We start from the raw sequence: 21166 nt of genomic DNA, 5'->3' as shown, positions 1-21166 counted from the left end.
GGTACTGGTCTCTCCTCAGCAATTGACAAGGTTTCCTCTGTATATCTTGCTCTTGCTTCTCAACTTCAGCTTTATTTATTGCAGTTGCTTAGGCAGCCTGCTTCCATTCATCTTCCTTACTCATCCTATCATCCTGCATAGCCTTGTTCAGGTGACCACTGCTTTAATTAATTAATACCTGACCTTAATTGTATCGTAAGCAGTAACTATTCCTGGATCCTACTTGACCTGCCTCTTCCAGAGAGGCTGATCCCATCGAAAAATTCAGGCTTTGGCCTGCTGGAATTTCTAAAGATTTACCAGCACTGCGAGTGTGATGCTGCAAGGGACACTGCCTCTTTAGTGGCCCTAGAAGTGTGCTGGTGGCTTAGGTAGCCAAGTCAGGGCTCCAGCAGGAACAACAACAGCAAGGGCTCCCCGGGGAAAGTTAATAGAGATTTCCTTTTTTTCTTCTGAACTCAATCAATCCATCAATCTGTCAGCAGCTTTTATCGAGGGCTTTTATTATGTAGCATGCAATACTAGGCACTTGGAGAGTTCAACAGAATCAGGATACTTGATTTCAAGGAGTTTACAATCTACTATGGAGGATAGTGTCCAAAGTAATGTACAGATTAAAAGGAAGAAGGAAAAGGGATTATGTACAAGGGTCGTAAGCTCATCCCCTAGTAATAATAATAATAATAATGGTATGTGTTAAGTGCTTACTATGTGCCAAGAACTGTTCTAAGCGCTGGGGTAGATACAGGATAATCAGGTTGTCCCATGTGGGGCTCACACTTTTAATCACCATTTGACAGATGAGTTAACTGAGGCCCAGAGAAGTGAAGTGACTTGCTCAGGGTCACACAGCAGACAAGTGGCAGAGGCGGGATTAGAACCCACACCCTCTGACTCTGTACAGTGCCAAGCACTTAGTACAGTGCTCTGCACACAGTAAGCGCTCAATAAATGTGACTTAACGAATGACTTCCAAACCCGTGCTCTTAGACTACCAACTCACTATGGGAAGGGAACATGACTGCTAATTCTATTATATTGTACTCTCCCAAATGTTTAGAACGTATTTATTACTCTATTTATTTTACTTGTACATATTTATTCTATTTATTTCGTTAATATGTTTTGTTTTGTTGTCTGTCTCCCCCTTCTAGACTGTGAGCCCGCTGTTGGGTAGGGGCCGTCTCTATATGTTACCAACTTGTACTTCCCAAGCACTTAGTACAGTGCTCTGCACACAGTAAGCGCTCAATAAATACGATTGAATGAATGAATGAATGAACATGTGCTACACATAGTAAGTGTTCAATAAATACCATTGATTTGATTAAGTATTGGGGTATATAAGATATTTACATAAGTGCTTCATTTCTTGTTTGAAAAAAGGCTTGTCTGAATTCTAGGCTGAACTTCTCTAATTGCACTTTATCTTCATGTGCCATAACCATTTCACTTTTTACTTTGGGATTTAATTATGGAAAATGAGTATTTATCCAAGAGCTATAAATAGATATCTAATAATAGAGGGAAAACTTTGAATTTTAGCTTCTGGTGTTTATTAAGCCACTAGGAAATTTTCTATCATTTTTTCCCACGGAGTTTTTTTTCGCCCTTTGCAATCACTTTGCATGCTATTTCTACTAATTTCATATATTACTGTACCTAATTGTGACTTTTGGATCAAAAATCCCAAACCGCAAGTAAAATGAAGGAGTTTGTATTTCTAAGGATTGAAAGAGGTGGATCCAATTGTGGCCTGAATATTTTAACCATTTTTCTTTTGACAAGCCTAGCCTCTTCCCACCTGCCTTTTGTGGAAAAGAAAGGACTTTCATGAGTAGGGACTGGAACAATCATAGTGAATAATAATAACAATGATGATGGCATTTATTAAGTGCTTACTATATGCAAAGCACTGTTCTAAGCGCTGGGGAGGTTACAAGGCAATCAGGTTGGCTCACAGGGGGCTCACAGTCTTAATCCGCATTTTACAGATGAGGGAACTGAGGCCCAGGGAAGTTAAGTGACTTGCCCAAAGTCACACAGCTGACAATTGGCAGAGCTGGGATTTGAACCCGAGACCTCTGACTCCAAAGCCTCCAAAGACTTCAAAGACTCTTTCCACTAAGCAATGCTGCTTTGTATCCTTGGTAGTCTACTGGGATTGAGCGGATTTGTAGTTCACACATTAGACTCACTACTGGGTATGTGTAAGGGTACTGTTGGAAGGGACTAGCCATGAAAATCATGACATCCTCTACTCAGCTGAGTACAGCTGGCACCTGAAATATTTAGCATCTACCCAGCCTGGTAGGCTGATTTACAGTTCAGATTGAGTTGAGGCCCTTAATCCAGGCCCCCTCAGTGCCGAGTTCACCCGATTGACACACACAAAAAAAATCCATTTGTCTTTGCAGTTTGCCAAGTCATACATATTTCTTGAGGGAAAATTTGAATTTTTGAAAGTTAAGGCAACAAGCACTTCAAATTTCCCCCATCTGGTCTTATTGCTCTTCTTTGTACTTATCCTTCAATCAAAATATCACTCAATCAGTGACCTCTATCGAGCACCTGCTTGTGCAGAGCACTGTATTAAGAGCTTAGAAGAGTACAGAAGGGTTGATAGATATTATCCCTACTCTCAAAAAGCTTACAGTCTAATGGGGGAGATAGTAAAATGAATTATTCATAGGAGGAAGAAATAGAGTATAAAGCTCAAAGAACAAAAGAGCTACATGAATATGTGAGTACTTCAGTGCTTTGGTGGTGCTGAAGTGGTGAAGAGGCTGTTGGGGGGAATATAAAGTGGGTAGATTAGAAAATAATTGATGAAGACCTCCTGGGGGAGATGTGATTTTAGAAGGACTCTGAAGAAGAAGAAAGCAGTGGTCTGTCAGATGTGAAATGGGAGGGGGTCCGAGGGGGGGATGGTAGGAGCACTAGGTCAGCAGTGGGAAAAACAAGAGCAGGGCAGGTTGAGTAGGCTAGTTTTGCAGGCAGAAAAAATACAAGCTGGGTTGTAATGGGAGGAGAGAGTGAATAAGCAGGAGGGTGAGAATTGTTTGAGTGCCTTAAAATCAATGGTCAGGAGTTTCTGCTACACAAAGAGAGGAATGGGCAACCATGGGAGTTTCATGAAGAGTGGGGCGACTTGAGCAAAACCTTTTAGAAAAATCAGTCGATCAGTCCTACTGGAGTACTTTATGCAGAGCATGGTACAAGTGGAAGGGAGAGTACAATAGAGTTAGTAGATATGATCCCTGCCCTTGCTGGGCAGCAGAGTGAAATATGGTCTGCAGGGATTGAGACTGGAGGCAGCTGTGATATGACAAGTACCTTGACCAATGTGGTAGCCATTTGGATATGCAGAAAGCAGTATATTCTGGAAATGTTGTAGAGGAAGTACTGACAGGATGTGGTGAGCAACTGAGTATGCGGGTTGAAAGGAAGGGAGGGGTCAAGGACAGTGCCAAGATTATGGGCTTGAGAGACAGAGAGGACTGTGGTGTTGTCAACAGTGAAGAGAAACTGGAGGAGAGGAGGATTCATTCATTCAATCGTGTTTGTTGAGCGCTTACTGTGTGCAGAGCACTGTACTGGGCACTTGGGAAGTACAGGTTGGCAACATATAGAGACGGTCCCTACCCAACAGCAGGCTCACAGTCTAGAAGACTGTTCTCCCTCCTCCTTAGTCTGTCAAACCCTGGTAAGACAGGGACCGTGTCCAACCTGCCCTGAAATTTATTACATTACTTGGCACCTGTATATATGTATATATGTTTGTACATATTTATTACTCTATTTATTTATTTATTTTACTTGTACATATCTATTCTATTTATTTTATTTTGTTAGTATGTTTGGTTTTGTTCTCTGTCTCCCCCTTTTAGACTGTGAGCCCACTGTTGGGCAGGGACTGTCTCTATATGTTGCCAATTTGTACTTCCCAAGCGCTTAGTACAGTGCTCTGCACATAGTAAGTGCTCAATAAATACGATTGATGATGATGATGATTTGGGAGGGGAGATGAGTTCGTTTTGGGTATGTTGAGCTTATGATGCTGCCGTGACATCCATACTGGGTTGACCTGGAGGTAAGAGGGAATGTGAGACTGCAGAGAAGAAGAATAGTCAGGCCCAATGAGGTAGATTTGGGAGACTGCCTCATAGAAGTGGGAGTAGACTTTGTGGGAGCAAGTTGAGCTTCCCAAGAAAATGAGTGTAAATCGAGAAATGAAGAGATCCAGAACAGAGCCTTGATTGTTGATAGTTGCATTTTTTAAAGTATTTATTTGTTCAGTATTTTCGTTTTAAATTTGAGCTCATTGAGAACAGGGACTGTATCTAATTAATTTATGTATAATTTCCCCTGTCATTTGTCCAGAGCTTTGCAACCAATCCATAAAACTCAATCAAATAGCTTCTATTTACTGCAGAAAGTATAGCCCTTCAGAAAATTTGGTAAGAAGCCAAGTCCCACTAGAGGAACCCTGGATACGTGCTCTAAAAGGCACCAGCCCCTTTCTTCCCAGCTTGTAACCCCGTATGAAGTAGGAGAAGTTGTCGGTTTCCCAAAGAAGCACTACGGTAACCTGTACCTATTTTATCCGCTTCAATTAGCATCGCTATAAGCAGCTGTTTAGTCTTTGACTCCCCACTGAATTGGCCTCCGGGGTCTTCCTAGGGAACGGAGCCATCTGTTCAGCTGGTTGTCACGTTTTTGTCATGACGGACTGTCATCTTGCCTTGCAGATGGTACTGTGAAGGGAAAGAGCTTGAAAACTCACCAGACATCCACATCATCCAGGCAGGAAGCCTACACTCATTGACCATTGCGGAAGCTTTTGAAGAGGACACGGGACGCTACTCTTGCTTTGCTTCCAACATATATGGGACAGATTCAACTTCTGCAGAGATTTACATAGAAGGTAAAGTAAGAAACTTTCTCACCCTACCTATTGTTGAGCATTAAACCCTAAGTTTACCAGGTTGAACAAGGAGATGAAGTTAATTCTCGTTAGAATTGTTGATGGTTCAGTTTCTATTTAGTCACTAAGCCTTGAGTTTTCCAGGAATGATGTTTCGACAAATAACCGGAGAAGGATGTTCGTTCCAGTTACTGTTTGGACGAATTGAAGGATATTAAAATGAACAGAAAACAGGGACATTCTGCCAGCCAAATAGATTTTCCCTTCTTGGCCCCATATATCAGACTAGATCCTTAGAGAATTAGGACTTTGTCATCTCCCTCGACAATAAGGAGGAGGCAAATGTTTTGAGATTGTCACAATGCTACTTTTCCACGTCTCTTCTGCCAAAGACAAGTAACAAAAAAAATTTCATGGACTGTGGCTCACTAATATTAGGGCTGAACGGAAGGGCAGACTCCCACGCTGACAATGTTCGAAGTCCATCTTAATCCCTCTCTTCTTCAATCTGCATTGGCCGAGGGAATCATTGCCACTGAAGAATGTCATCTGTTTTCCAAGGAGCATAATCACTTCTCTAGGGTTTTTCTCACATTTCACCCGGTGATAGAAGAAAGGCAGCAAGAGAGAGACTGCTGTCCCAGACGCAGCTCCGGAAAGGAATCTAGAGCAAGTCTTCTTCCACCTGCTACCAGCTTGGCCTCTCTGCCGCTTCCTGCAGCCGGACCTCCCTCCACCCGTCCCTCATCCTGGAGGCCCCACCTCGTCCCTTCACCCGCAGCCCCTGCAGACATTTTCCACGGGTCAGAGACCCCCAAACACACTCAGAGGGCAGAGGCTGGGAAGGGCTGAAGTTGGACTGGAAAGCTGGACCCTAGTCCTGGGCAAATGAAGCTCCCTTCCCTGGGCTAGGGTCATTCCTGATTCACATCTCTTCCATCTCCCTGTCTTGCTGCCTGTTTCACGGGCTTGGGAAGGGCATCTGGGTATGGGCCTTTGTCCTGGCAGTGGCTCCCAGCCCTGAGCTGTGTTTCATGACAGCTGTGGCACCTGTTGAAACCTCAGAGGCTTCCCAAAGAAGACATTAGCCCAGAAGCTGCCCTCCCATCATTGCCAGACACCAAACTTCCACTTACTGCCTTCTTCACCCCTGAGCACTCTTGGGCTTCTGCCTCAGGAACAAAAATTGTGCATCCTCCACTGACTATGCCCATTGAAGACACTGGATTTTTTCATGCAGGAGAATAGGGGGGAATTCAATCAATTCGTTTTTATCCCAAGATCCAGATTTTTGATATCTCTCAAATTGCTTAAAATAAGTGAGATTTGCCTGTCTGGGAAGCAGCTTTAAATACTTCAAAGATGACAGTCCCTTGTTTTTATTCTTTTCCCCAGGTGCCTCTTCTTCAGATTCAGAAGGAGACGTTGGCAAGGAAGAAATGAATCGGTACTGCTAATTGCACTGATTTCTATTAGCTTGCTTTGAGGGGGAGCCTAAGCCTGATTCTTAATTTTGACAGAGGTTGGAGACATTGTGCCAATTGATTGGTTCTTTGTTGGGTTTTTTAGCTAGAATTTGGAATCTCTTCTTCAGGGTTCAGGAGAGTGCTCCTCGGAGCTTGCAGCTAGTTGTCCGCAAAGGCCAGGTTGCTGATGGATTATTCATTCATTCATTCAGTTGTATTTATTGAGCACTTACGGTTTGCAGGGCACTATACTAAGCGCTTGGAAAATACAATTTGGCAACAGAGACAGTCCCTACCCAACAATGGACTCACAGTCTAGAAGGAGGAGACAGACAACAAAACAAAATACCATCAGTGGAACTAATTGCGCACTTACCAAGTTCAAAGCATCGTATGAAGCCTTGTATTGTACTTGGGAGAGTACAATACAACAGAGTTGGCAGACAAGTTCCCTGCCCACAGCAAACTAGTTGAAGCTACACACAAATTTCCTATTCTTTTGTATGATTGTGGCCTAGTGGAAAGCATACAGGCCTGGGAGTGAGGAACCCTGGATTCCAGTAATGATTCTGCCACTTACCTGCTGTGGGATCTTTGGCAAGTCATTTAACTTCTCTGTGCCTCAGTTTCCTCATCTATCAATGTGGCTTCAATATTGGTTCTCCCTCCCTCTTAGACCGTGAGCCCCATGTGAGATAGGGACTGTGCCCACTCTATCTTTTATCTAGTTCCAGAACTTGGTACATAGTAAGCACTTAATAAGTACCATTATTATTCTATATTTTAAATGATTCCGATAGGTCTCTACATCATAAAAAAAAATTATCACTGCAGCAAAGGAAAAACTGGTATTCCTGTAACTCAATATTTTATATTTTCTTATTAAATTTTAAGTTTAAGCATTACAATAATGTAACAAACCTCATGACCTTTGTGAATATTATCTCAGCACTGAGATAAATTGAGTCCTCTAACCAAGATGTAATTGGGTTCAGTAGTTAGAGCCCTGGACTAGAAATCAAGAGATTCATTCAATCATAGTTATTCATTCATTCAATCAATCATATTTATTGAGCACTTACTGTGTGCAGAGCACTGTACTAAGCGCTTGGGAAGTACAAGTCAGCAACGTATAGAGATGATCCCTACCCAACAACGGTTCACAGTCTAGAAAGGGGAGACAGACAATAAAACAAAACAAGTAGACAGGTGTCAAAACCATCAGAATAAATAAAGTTATAGCTATATGCACATCATTAATAAAATAAATATAGTAAATATGTACTAATAAAATAGAGTAATAAATATGTATACAAGTGCTGTGGGGAGAAGGGGGTAGGGCAGAGGGAGGGAGGGGGGCAATGAGGAGGAGGAAAAGGAGAGGAGAAAGGGGGGCTCAGTCTGGGAAGTCTTCCTGGAGGAGTTGAGCTCTCAGTAGGGCTTTGAAGGGAGGAAAAGAGCTAGTTTGGCAGATGTATGGAGGGAGGGCATTCCAGGCCAGAGGAAGGACTTGGGCCAGGGGTCGGTGGTGGGACAGGTGAGAATGAGGCACTGTGAGGAGGTTAGTGGCAGAGGAGCGGAGGGTGCGGGCTGGGCTGTAAAAGGAGAGAAAGGAGAGGAGGTAGGAGGGGGCAAGGTGATGGACAGCCTTGGAGCTGAGAGTGAGGAGTTTTTGCTTGATTCGAAGATTGGTAGGCAACCACTGGAGATTTTTGAGGAGGGGAGTGACATGCCCAGAGCATTTCTGTACCAAGATAATCCAGGCAGCAGAGTGAAGTATAGACTGAAGTGGGGAGAGACAGGAGGATGGGAGATCAGAAAGGATGAGATCAGATCAGAAAGAGATGTTATTCATGTTTCATTACTAAGCAAGTCATTTCTGCTGGACTCAATTTTCCTCTCTTAAAAACAGAGCAAATTTCACCATCTATCACCATCTATCACAGGATATGATTTAATAAGATAAGATCCAATCAGTGGTTTGAGAACGTTGGATGAATAGGGCCAAACAGGAGGAATGACTGTATTATTAATCTAAGATTTTCATCTTTATTGTCATCATTAAGAAACCTGGGTTAGTAGGTCGCAAGTGAACAGCACTACACTGAGTGCTGTCCAAAGTTAATGAAATACTTAATATGGAGCTTATTATCTAAAATAGGCAAAACCAAGGCAAACCTATAAAGGGATATAAAAACACATATCAAGAGTTTAAAATATCTAACATAAAGAGTAGAAAAAGGTGACTTTAGTATTATGCATGACATTAGAGCTACTCCTCACTAAATGAAAAGGCAGGCAGTGGAGCTGTATGTATTACAATCCATTGATAATATTTTTAAAATTTCATAGGGTCCAAAAGAAAAATGAGGTTTCATCACCTCCAGCTACCTCTGCAACCAGCTTACCAGATGGACCACAAATGCAACCTACTGTGGTCCAGCCTACAGTGTCAACTGTTCAGCAGGTAAGAGAGACTAGGTGTAAAAATTACAACAACAAGTAATAACAATCTGGGCTGGCTTGCCCATGGCCATGGCAGTGACTGTGAATATGTGAATATGTGGGAGAGGACAAAAGGAGGACCATCAGCCTCTCTGCCTTATCAGGGCAGCCCCTAGCTCATCTAGCAGATGAGCACCAGGCCAACCTCGTTCACTTCAAGTTTATCCTTTCCTGCCTTAACTCTGCCCTCTCCTCTGCCAGGCAAAACTATTTCTCCTCCCTTATTGACACCCATGCCCATCATCTCCATCAGCTCTTCCTCCCTTCTCAGGCCCTCTGTTTCTCCCCCTCCTCCCTCCCTCACCCCCATCGACCTGGCCACCTACTTCATTAGTAAAATTAACTCCATCAGGTCTGAGCTCCCCAAAGTCACTCCTCCCCCTTCTCTAACGCCCCTGCTCTCAACCCTCTCCACTACTTTCCCATCCTTCCCAGCAGTATCCTCAGATGAGATCTCCTCCCTCCTCTCAAGTGCAACTCAGGCCACCTGTGCTTCTGACCCCATTCTCTCTTATCTTATGAAATCTCTCACCCCATCCCTCCTCCCCTCCTTAACTTCCATCTTCAACCGCTCACTCTCCACTGGTTCCTTCCCCTCTGCCTTCAAACATGCCCATGTCTCCCCCATCCTAAAAAAAACCCTCTCTTGACCCCACCTCCCCTTCTAGTTATCGCCCTATCTCCCTCCTACCATTCCTTTCCAAACTTCTTGAACGAGTCATCTACACTCGCTGCCTCGAATTCCTCAACGCTAACTCTCTCCTTGACCCCCTCCAATCTGGCTTCCATCCCCTACATTCCACCGAAACTGCCCTCTCAAAGGTCACCAACGAACTCCTGCTTGCCAAAACCAACAGCTCCTACTCTATCCTAGTCCTCCTCGACCTCTCAGCTGCCTTCGACACTGTGGACCACCCACTTCTCCTCAAAACGCTATCCAACCTTAGTTTCACAGACTCTGTACTCTCCTGGTTCTCCTTTAATCTCTCTGGCCATTCATTCTCAGTCTCTTTTGCGGGCTCCTCCTCCCCCTCCCATCCCCTTACTGTAGGGGTTCCTCAAGGGTCAGTTCTTGGTCCCTTTCTGTTTTCTATCTACAGTCACTCCCTTGGTGAACTCATTCGCTCCCACAGCTTCAACTATCATCTCTACGCTGATGACACCCAAATCTACATCTCTGCCCCTGCTCTCTCTCCCTCCCTTCAGGCTCGTGTCTCCTCCTACCTTCAGGACATCTCCATCTGGATGTCTGCCCGCCATCTAAAACTCAATATGTCCGAGACTGAACTCCTTATCTTCCCTCCCAAACCCTGCCCTATCCCTGACTTTCCCATCAATGTTGACGGCACTACCATCCTTCCCGTCTCACAAGCCCGCAACCTTGGTGTCATCTTCAACTCTGCTCTCTCGTTCACCCCTCACATCCAACGTGTCACCAAAAACTGTTGCTCTCACCTCCGCAACATCGCCAAGATCCGCCCTTTCCTCTCCATCCAAACCGCTACCCTACTGGTTCAATCTCTCATCCTATCTCAACTGGATTACTGCATCAGCCTCCTCTCTGATCTCCCATCCTCCTGTCTCTCCCCACTTCAATCTATACTTCATGCTGCTGCCTGGATCATCTTTGTGCAGAAGCGCTCTGGGCATGTTACTCCCCTCCTCAAATATCTCCAATGGCTACCAATCAACCTACGCATCAGGCAAAAACTCCTCACTCTCGTCTTTAAGGCTGTCCATCACCTCGCCCCCTCCTACCTCTCCTCCCTTCTTTCCTTCTCCAGCCCAGCTTGCACCCTCTGCTCCTCTGCTGCTAACCTCTTCACTGTGCCTCGTTCTCACCTGTCCCACCGTTGACCCCCAGCCCATGTCCTCCCCCTGGCCTGGAATGGCCTCCCTCCGCACATCCGCCAAGCTAGCCCTCTTCCTCCCTTCGAAGTCCTACTGAGAGCTCACCTCCTCCAGGAGGCCTTCCCAGACTGAGCCCCCCATTCCTCTCCCCCTCACCATCCCCCCGCCCTACCTCCTTCCCCTCCCCACAGCACCTGTATACATGTTTGTACAGATTTATTACTCTATTTATTTTACTTGTACTTATTTACTATTCTATTTATTTTATTTTGTTAATATGTTTTGTTTTGTTGTCTGTCTCCCCCTTCTAGACTGTGAGCCCGCTGTTGGGTAGGGACCATCTCTATATGTTGCCAACTTGTACTTCCCAAGCACTTAGTACAGTGCTCTGCACACAGTAAGCGCTCAATAAATACGATTGAATGAATGAATGAATGAATGAGTCCTGTATGTAGATGAGCAATTCTGCTCTTCTATTTTATGAGGGAGACACATAATATAAGATATATGTGTATTGAGATATATATGTATTGAGATACTGTGTATATATATGTATATACATTATATATATCAATTACCTGCTTAAGCTCAATTATATATTATCTCTTGACCTTCAATTTGCTATTTCATGAAACCTAAAATAATTCTGCTTTCCAAGATGAAACTGTAACATTCTCTTCTGGAGATCATTGGTGTTTCCTGTCAGTTGAGGAGCTCTAATATTTGATTTCCTCAGCTATATTTCTTCAATATTAGTACTGGGACATCACATTTTGAATTCATTCATAAATCCATTCTGTTCTATTGGGATCATCATCATCAGTTGTATTTATTGAGCGCTTACTATGTGCAGAGCACTGTACTAAGCGCTTGGGAAGTACAAATTGGCAACATATAGAGACAGTCCCTACCCAACAGTGGGCTCACAGTCTAAAAGGGGGAGACAGAGAACAAAACCAAACATACTAACAAAATAAAATAAATAGAATAGATATGTACAAATAAAATAAATAAATAAATAGAGTAATAAATATGTACAAACATATATACGTATATACAGGTGCTGTGGGGTAGGGAAGGAGGTAAGATGGGGGGATGGAGAGGGGGACGAGGGGGAGAGGAAGTATCATCATCAGGAATCCTGGTTGGGGGGATTGACGGCCCCCTCGGTTTCCCCTTCTCCCTTTCCCTTCTCCAGCTCGTTGTGGGCAGGGAATGTGTCTGTGATTTTGTTAGAGTCTACTCTCCCAAGCACTTAATATCATGTTGTGCACACAGTAAGTGCTCGATAAATGCAACTGAATGATCCAGGAAGTTAGTCAATCATATTTATTGAGCACTTACTATGTACAGAGCACCGTATAATATTAGTATAATAATAATAATAATAATGGCATTTATTAAGCGCTTACTATGTGCAAAGCACTGTTCTAAGCACTGGGGAGGTTACAAGGTGATCGGGCTGTCCCACGTGGGGCTCACGGTCCTCATCCCCATTTTACAGATGAGGGAACTGAGGCACAGAGAAGTTAAGTGACTTGCCCAAAGTCACACAGCTGACAATTGGTGGAGCAGAGATTTGAACCCATGACCTCTGACTCCAAAGCCCACGCTCTTTCCATTGAGCCACGCTGCTTCTCTAATAATAATATAGTATAATAAATATAATATAATTATATAATGTAATAAAGTTGGTAGATACATTCCCTTACCCATAATGAGCTTACAGTCTAGAGGGGGAGACAGACGTTAATATAAATAATGAATTACGGATTTGTACGTAAGTGCTGTGGGGCTGGGGGAGGGGTGAGTAAAAGGAGCATGTGCAAGGGCGATGTCGAAGGGAATGGGAGAAGATATTGCTTGTTTTCCTCTGTTTTTTAAAATAATAATTGTGGTATTAACCTCTGGGGTGGATACAAGCAAATAGGGTGACACAGTCCCTGTCCCACGTGGGGCTCACTGTCTCAATTCCTATTTTACAGATGAGGTTACTGAAGCAAAGTGACTTGCCCAAGGTCACACAGCAGACAAGTGGCAGAGCCGAAGTTATGCAGCTGGAATAATAATAATAATGATGGTATTTGTTAAGCGCTTACTATGTGCAAAGCACTGTTCTAAGCGCTGAAGGATACTGGGCTTAAAACTGTTTTTCAAAACACAGAGAAATATTTTTCAAATTGGGATATTTCCAGTGGAGCTAGGTAACAGTAGGAAATAATGAATGTGAACTTTGCAAATGACCAAAGGGTAGAATTAGTTTGAAAATGTAATAATCTGGGGAATTCACATCAATACATTGGCACTGAATTTAATAGAATCATCAAGAGGCCTTCAGGCTGATCAATTTTTTAGTTCCAGGAAGTTTGGGAACTGTCAGTTATCCTGGAAATAATAATAATAATGGCATTTGTTAAGCGCTTACTATATGCAAAGCACTGTTCTAAGCGCTGAAGGAAAAGTCCATTCCAAAAATGAGATCCTACAGGGCACATTCAGAGTCTGGGGTGGAGGGAAGGACCTGAATGTTATGTTTCAGGGGATTGTGATGTCTTATGCTTCAATTAGGAGTGTTTCATTACCTCATCGCTGTGCCCCCTTATATTTTCTTTTTGATTTGCAGTGTCAGAGTCCTACCAACTACTTGCAAGGATTGGATGGAAAGCCTATCATAGCAGCTCCAGTGTTCACAAAGGTAATCAAAATCCAACTCCCTCCTGATGTTCCATGACACAAATTTCATAGATAGATGTGCTCGCGGGATACCACCTTTTAAAAAGGATCCTACCTAACAGAAGACAAACTTACCAGAAATTTCTTCTCTCAAAGGACTGGGCCTTGGCAATTATGGTAGCAATTAGGATCCTGGTTTCCACCAGTGACTTCTGGGGCTGTAAGCAGATGCTTGGTCCATTGACACATCACTCTCTCCATGCTCTGGATTGCACCCCTAAGTCTCCAGTTTGAACCTGCAATGCAGTGCAGTGTGTGACTGGTTCTAAGGTCTCAGGCTGTGGCAGCTCTGGGAGACAGGGTAAAAGGAAATCTGGATGCTTGGGGGCCTAGAAAAACTGCCACTGTAGAAGCAGCTTTCATTTCACTCTCTGATTTTGGTTGTTGTGATCCTAGATTGAAACTTTAAAAGCAACCATGCCGAAAGAGACCTTCTAGACCTCTCAAAGCCATGCTATGAGAAGCAGTGTGGAAAGAGCACGGGCTTGGGAGTCAGAGGTCATCATCATCATCATCAATCGTATTTATTGAGCACTTACTGTGTGCAGAGCACTGTACTAAGCACTTGGGAAGTACAAGTTGGTAACTTATAGAGACAGTCCCTACCCACCAGTGGGCTCACAGTCTAAAAGGGGGAGACAGAGAACAAAACCAAACATACTAACAAAATAAAATAAATAGAATAGATATGTACAAGTAAAATAAGTAAATAAATAAGAGTAATAAATATGTACAAACATATATACATATATACAGGTGCTGTGGGGAAGGGAAGGAGGTAAGATGGGGGGATGGAGAGGGGCACGAGGGGGAGAGGAAGAAAGAGGCTCAGTCTGGGAAGGCCTCCTGGAGGAGGTGAGCTCTCAGTAGGGCCTTGAAGGGAGGCAGAGAGCTAGCTTGACGGATGGGCAGAGGGAGGACATTCCAGGCCCGGGGAATGACGTGGGCCGGGGGTCGACGGCGGGACAGGCGAGAACGAGGCACGGTGAGAAGAATAGCGGCAGAGGAGCGGAGGGTGCGGGCTGGCCTGGAGAAGGAGAGAAGGGAGGTGAGTTAGGAGGGGGCGAGGTGATGGACAGCCTTGAAGCCCAGGGTGAGGAGTTTCTGCCTGATGCGCAGATTGATTGGTAGCCACTGGAGGTCATGGGTTCTAATGCCTACTCCTCCACTTATCAGCTGTGTGACTTTGGGCAAGTCACTTAATTTCTCTGTGCCTCAATTACCTCAGCTGTAAAATGGGGATTAAGCCCCACATGGGACAACCTGATTACCTTGTATCTACCAAGCGCTTAGAACAGTCCTCTGCACATAGTAAGTGCTTAACAAATACTATTAATATTATTGTTATCATTATTATTATTACCAAAGGACTATAAACTTGTCATGGAAAGGGAAATGTGTCTGCTTATTTTTTGGTATTGTACTCTCCCAAGTGCTTAGTACAGAGAAGCAGCATGGCCTAGTGGGTAGAGCACAGGCCTGGGAGTAAGAAGGTCATGGGTTCTAATCCCAACTCTGCCACTTGTCTGCTGTGTGACCTTGGGGAAATCACTTCACTTCTCTGGGACTCAGTACCCTCATCTGTAAAATGAGGATTAAGACTGTGAGCCCCACGTGGGACAACCTGATCACCTTGTATCTGCCCCAGCACTTAGAACAGTGCTTGGCACATAGAAGGCGCTTAACAAATACCACAATGATTATTATTATTAAAGTGCCCTGCACATATTAAGTACTCAATAAATGTCATTGATTTATTGATTGATTGATTGGGCCTATTAGCAGAAGGCAAGCCTATATCGCCATAGGAACTTTCATTACAAAGAAATTCACACTGTCAATTCACCGAGGAAATGGCCTTATAGTGTTGCAGAGACAACTTTTCTAAAACACGTGAGGGGTTTCAAACCAACCCACTTGCCTCTGGCCTGAATTTCCCTTTTCCCTTTGAGAGATGATAACTTTCATTCTTTTAAAATCTTTACCTTGTTGTTGTCAACTTAGCGTCCTTGGGTTTAGCCAAAGCATTTCTGAAGATAAAAGGAAAGCCAATCATATGGAGTTATTCAGATAAAAATCCAATGTCACAACCCCAATCTTTCCTGAAGGTTGGTATCCCAGGGCACTGGAGCAGGGAGAGGCTGGGCCGATGCCCATGTTAGCTGGTCTGGGACAAGTTCGTGGCCGTGGGAAATGAGCTGAAGGTTGATGCTATTGCTTCAGAGAGATCTGGAGCCTCTAAGTGAAAGCAAGGAATAGAGGAGGTTCCCAAAGGAAGCACACTATCCAGCGATATCGCGTCCTGTGTCAGCAGAGGGTATAGAATGTAATACTGGCAATGTGCTTGAATTATGGGTTCTTTATAACCACAAAGACAGGGGAGGTACAGTAGAAGAGGAGAGAAAAATGAGCTGACAGCTATCTCATTGATTGATTTTGAGAAAGATGTAGACTAACCTGATGACTTTAAAGGCATTTTTGAAGCCCAGAATTGTCCTTTTGGGGGTGGGGTGGGGGGGGTTGAGTGAAGAATAAAAACTCCCTTCTCATCGCTATCGCAGGTAGGTGGGGAAGATGGATGTGAAAAGAGGCATCTCCCCAACAGTCGCTCATTTTTCAAGTAGAGTCAGCTTGATTCTTGAATGTTTGGAACCCAGGATGACCTGGGTTCTAATTCTGGCTCTGCCATTTGTCTGTTGTGTGACCTTGGGCAAGTTACCTCATCTGTAAAATGGGGATTAAGACTGTGAGTCCCACATGGGAAGGGACTGTGTCCAACCCAATTTGCTTGTTTCCACCCCAGCGCTTAGTACAGTGCCTGGCACATAGTGAGCACTTAACAAATACCACAAATAGTATTGTTATTCAAACCAACCTGTCTTGGAATCTTGAAGTAATTTATTTTTGATGGCAGGTAGTTTCCCATGATTGCCAGAAAAGACTATGGAAATCTTGTTAGAGAGTGCTTCTGGAACATTGTATATTGTATACACTCACACACACGGAAAAAAACCAAATACCAATTAATCAATAATATTGAGTTTTTACTGTGTGCAGTGCACTGTACTAAGAGCTAGGGAGAGTAAAATATAATAGAGTTGTAAACACAGTCTCTGTCCAAAATTTTGGTGATGGGAAAAGACATCAGAAAAATGTTTGTTGGGGTTTTTTTTAAGATTCAGAAGGGGAGAGGGGAGAGAGGCAGTGTATTAAGCTGAACGAAAATATTAGGTCCTCCTGTTAGCTCTGCCAGTGACTCCTTCAACTTACCTCTTAACCCTGGGCCTTAGTTCCAGGGGGCTAAAACCTGGCAGAACTTTGAGATTTGGGGGGAGGAAAGATGCAATATGAGAACATAGTATTAGTGTAGGTAGAAACTCTGGGGGATTATTCTTTAGAAGAAAACACGGGCTGAGGTTTTTTAGCACTCAATATCTGAAAAAGTAACTGGAGGCCTTTGCCAGATCAAGCCTAGGAAGAAGGAAGGGGGAGAGGGAAGAAGGGGGAGAGGGGTGATTGTGTGTGTGTTTGTATGTATGTGTGTGTGTGTTCGTGTGCATGCAGCCTGCTTTTGGCCCCTTAAATGGGATCAGGATTGCTCCTGCGTGGACACTAGGACAGGCTGTAGCTCAGATTCCACAGGGGCTTAGCAGGAGCAGCACACTGTGTTAGTTTCCGTCAGTGAGGGCATCGCTGAGGTCATAACCACTGCCAAAGTCATTAGCCACAAATTTCTCTGAGTCAGAGCCCCGGGTGGCAGCTGTCATGTGTCTCTGAGCCATGGTTACAGACTAATTTGTACAATTTTATACTCTCTCCTATTAATGTCCCTGATTGATGCCTAGATTTCACAACCTCTCTCACTCCGCAACATCATTCCTTTGCAATAATCATAAACAACCGTAAGTTGAGTATAGTAACATTAGCCCAAATGCACCAAACCTCTTTATAGGCATGTTCTCATTTAGCCTCCCAGACCTGTTGGGAGGCTGGCGGGTACAGGTAATAATATCCCCCATCATTTTAGAAAGAATTATGTCCAGGAGCGCTGAGCTTGGAAACAGTACTTAACATTTCCGTGCTCTCCACACCAAAGCTAGGGAAATAACTCTAGATGGAAAGGGTGGTGACTTATTTAACAAGGCACTCTCTGCTCCTCTATATGTTACTGTGCTGAACACCCTTTGCGTTCTCATAAATGAAGAAAAAAATTGTTCTTGCACGTCACGCATATGAGGGGAGGCAGCTGATCGAATTAGAACCTTACCCCAGTGCCATTCCCACTCTAACCGCAGCTGCTTTGGCAACTCTTCAAGGCTCCAGCTGCTTCAGCAGTAATTTGAAGAGTGCAGGGGTGGAGGGGGCAGGGGAAGTGGGGGATGGGGATGGAGGGAGGAGAGCCCATCTACTACTTATATAACAGCAGAGGCATGAAGCCCTGAGCCAGCTGGGCTGTGAGCCTGACCTAAGGTTCTGATGACTTCATGGAACCTTCCTCCTCTGAAGGGATTTTCTACCCCATTCCCTGTGATTCTCTCCTTCCCTCCTCTCACCTAACCCTCCGGCATTTTCCCCAACTTTTCTTCCCTTAAAGATGTGGCATTAAAATATGTACGTGCATGCACACACAAACACACATCCACCTGTGCCCCCACCCACAAATTCACAGCTGCTGGAGGGTGGGCTAGTTTTCCTGCCACCCGCCTCTACCTTCCTCACAGGGAGCCTTAGGGATGAGAGAGTGCTTTGAGCTACAGGATACAGAAAATGACTCTAAACAAACAAATGAGATATGAGAACTTAAATGGTTAAAAAAAAACAAGAACATATTTCTCAGTTTCTTCCCTATTTTGTAAAAGTAGGTGTTTATCTGAAAAAGTGTCTGATCAATCAATCGTATTTACTGAGCGCTTACTGTGTGCAGAGCACTGTACTAAGCGCTTGGGAAGTACAAGTTGGCAACATATAGAGACAGTCCCTACCCAACATTGGGCTCACAGTCTAAAAGGGGGAGACAGAGAACAAAACCAAACATACTAACAAAATAAAATAAATAGAATAGATATGTACAAGTAAAATAAATAAATAAATAAATAGAGTAATAAGTATGTACAAACATATAAACATATATACAGGTGCTGTGGGGAAGGGAAGGAGGTAGGATGAGGGGGATGGAGAGGGGGACGAGGGTGAGAGGAAGGAAGGGGCTCAGTCTGGGAAGACCTCCTGGAGGAGGTGAGCTCTCAGTAGGGCCTTGAAGGGAGAAAGAGAGCTAGCTTGGCGGATGGGCAGAGGGAGGGCATTCCAGGCCTTGGGGATGACATGGGCCGGGGGTCGATGGCGGGACAGACAAGAACGAGGCACGGTGAGGAGATTAGCGGCAGAGGAGCGGAGGGTGCGGGCTGGGCTGGAGAAGGAGAGAAGGGTGGTGAGGTAGGAGGGGGCGAGGTGATGATGTTCTGATCTAATAAAACCACTGGAAATAATGGTAAAAAGAGGAATTTGGGGTTTTTAAATGTATTTTTGTATATAATACCAGGCTCGTGATTATTTCACTTTCATACAAAAACTTAGATATGCTGAGAATATGATTGATAATCAGATGGGATTTGAAGCCTGTGAGAGTGGAAGATGGCAGGGAAGTGTAAGATAGCAGAAGAGAAAGTTATTTTCTAGCAGCAGAGGAGGGACAGGCTGCTATTCTCTAGATGCCCTATTGTTCTCTAATAAAAATAACGGAATTATCAGAGTCCACTTCATTTGACATCAGTCTACCAGTAGTATATATGGAGCACTGATTCTGTACAGAGTACTCTATTAAGCCCTTGGGCGAATACATTTGAGATACTAAGCACAATCCCTGCCCTTAAGGAGTCTAAAATCTGTCCTGTCCCATACATTTTGAGTTAATGATGCTATGATGTAGGATTCATTCGTACATTCAGTCTTATTTATTGAGTGCTTACTGTAGGCAGAGTACTGTACTAAGCCCTTGGGAGAGTACAATACAACAGTAAACAGTCACATTCCCCACCCACAATGAGTTTACAGTCTAGAGGAGGAGAGACTGACATCAATACAAATAAATAAACTACAAATATGTACATAAGTGCTGTGGTGCTGGGAGGGGGGAAGAGTAAAGGGAACAGGTCAGGGCGACACAGAAAGGAGTGAGAGACGAGGGAAGGAGGGGCTTAGTCTGGAAAGGCCTCTTGGAGGAGATATGCCTTCATTAATGCTTTGAAAGTGGGGAGAGTAATTGTCTATCAGATTTGAGGAAGGAGGGTGTTCCAGGCCAGAGACAGGACATGGGCCAGGAGTTGGTGGCGAGATAGGAGAGATTGAAGTACAATGAGAAGGTTAGCACTAGAGGAGCAAAGTGTGTGCATTGGGGTGTAGAAGGAGAGAAGTGAGATGAGGTAGGAGGGGGAAAGATGGTGGAGTGCTTTAAAGCCAACGGTGAGGAGTTTTTGTTTGGTGCAGAGGTGGATGAGCAACCACTGGAGTTTTTTGAGGAGTGGGGTGACATGTCCTGAACGTTTTTGTAGAAAATCAACCAAGCAGCAGAGTGAAATATGGACTGGAGCGGGGAGAGACAGGAGGCTGGGAAGTCAGAAAGAAGGCTGATGAAGTAATAATAATAATGACGACATTTGTTAAGCACTTACTATGTGCAAAGCACTGTTCTAAGCGCTGGGGAGGATAGGTGATTACATTGTCCCACGTGGGGCTCACAGTCTTCATCCCCATTTTACAGATGAAGTAGCTGAAGCTCAGAGAAGTTAAGTGACTTGCCCAAGGTCACACAGCAGACATGTGGGGGAGCCGGGATTAGAACCCCTGACTTCTGACTCCCAAACCCGTGCTCTTTCCACTGAGCCACGCTGTAATCCAGGCAGGACAGGATTAGTGATAGTATTAAGGTTGCTCAAGTCAGATTCGCTGCTCGTTCAAATTTCTTTTTATAAACTCCCCAAGAGCTTAGTAGTGGCAGGAGAAAAGCTGAAGGAAGGAATGAGACTTTTTTATGAATGTGCAGGCTCAAGATCCATCAGCATCCCCCATTCCAGGCTCCAGTCCCCTACTAGAGTGCCACATAAAAAGACCCCAATTCCTCCTTTCCTCTCCACAGTTTGAGTGTGACACAGGGGGAATGCTTATGGGATGGGTTGGAGATGGGAGAATCCCAAGTGAGGTCACCAATGTTAATGGAGATAGTCATATTTTGGGGTCCATTCAACCAGGATGGAGGGACCGAATTCTACTGTGACTGATTCTGGAATCAGTCCTGGCTGGAGGGTCCCTGCTGTTAGGTTCTGGGAGGCAGGAGTAAAGCTCCCCTCTGTCCCCTGGCCCCTTTGTAGATACACACAATTTATATTATAAAACTTGAATATTCCCAGCTGGGAAGCCAAGGGCCCAATCATCCTCCTTAGAACAGACATCAGAGAAATTGACAAAATGAAGTGTTGTGTCCCGTGAGTGACATCTTCACTTTAGCAACCAAGTGAAGAAAACAAGGAATAAGATCCTTCAGGAAAAGAGAGCTCTCTTAGAGCCAATCTAACTTTGTTTTCAAAGGAAACTTGAGAGATGGGAGCCTCTTGAGCCTGCTATACCCACTGAACAATCCAAGATTGATCTGACATTGGGTGGGAGGAAGAAACTTCAAAATCAAGCTGAG

At 44.2% G+C, this 21166-nt stretch overlaps 1 protein-coding gene across 3 annotated transcripts in view; it reads left to right on the top strand.

The window, feature by feature from the left end:
• The window catches only part of MYPN (myopalladin), a 112746-nt gene that overhangs the window by 36836 nt on the left and 54744 nt on the right, over nucleotides 1–21166 (top strand). For all 3 annotated transcript variants that reach the window (XM_038743790.1, XM_038743788.1, XM_038743789.1), the window contains 4 exons: nucleotides 4752–4927; nucleotides 6323–6374; nucleotides 8746–8860; nucleotides 13373–13444. In XM_038743790.1, coding sequence (XP_038599718.1) covers nucleotides 4752–4927; nucleotides 6323–6374; nucleotides 8746–8860; nucleotides 13373–13444 — 415 coding nt within the window. The remainder of the gene's footprint in view (nucleotides 1–4751; nucleotides 4928–6322; nucleotides 6375–8745; nucleotides 8861–13372; nucleotides 13445–21166) is intronic.

This window comes from Tachyglossus aculeatus, chromosome 3, assembly GCF_015852505.1.
Source record: "Tachyglossus aculeatus isolate mTacAcu1 chromosome 3, mTacAcu1.pri, whole genome shotgun sequence".
Lineage (NCBI taxonomy): Eukaryota > Metazoa > Chordata > Mammalia > Monotremata > Tachyglossidae > Tachyglossus > Tachyglossus aculeatus.
This window is presented reverse-complemented; position numbering and strand designations above follow the sequence as displayed.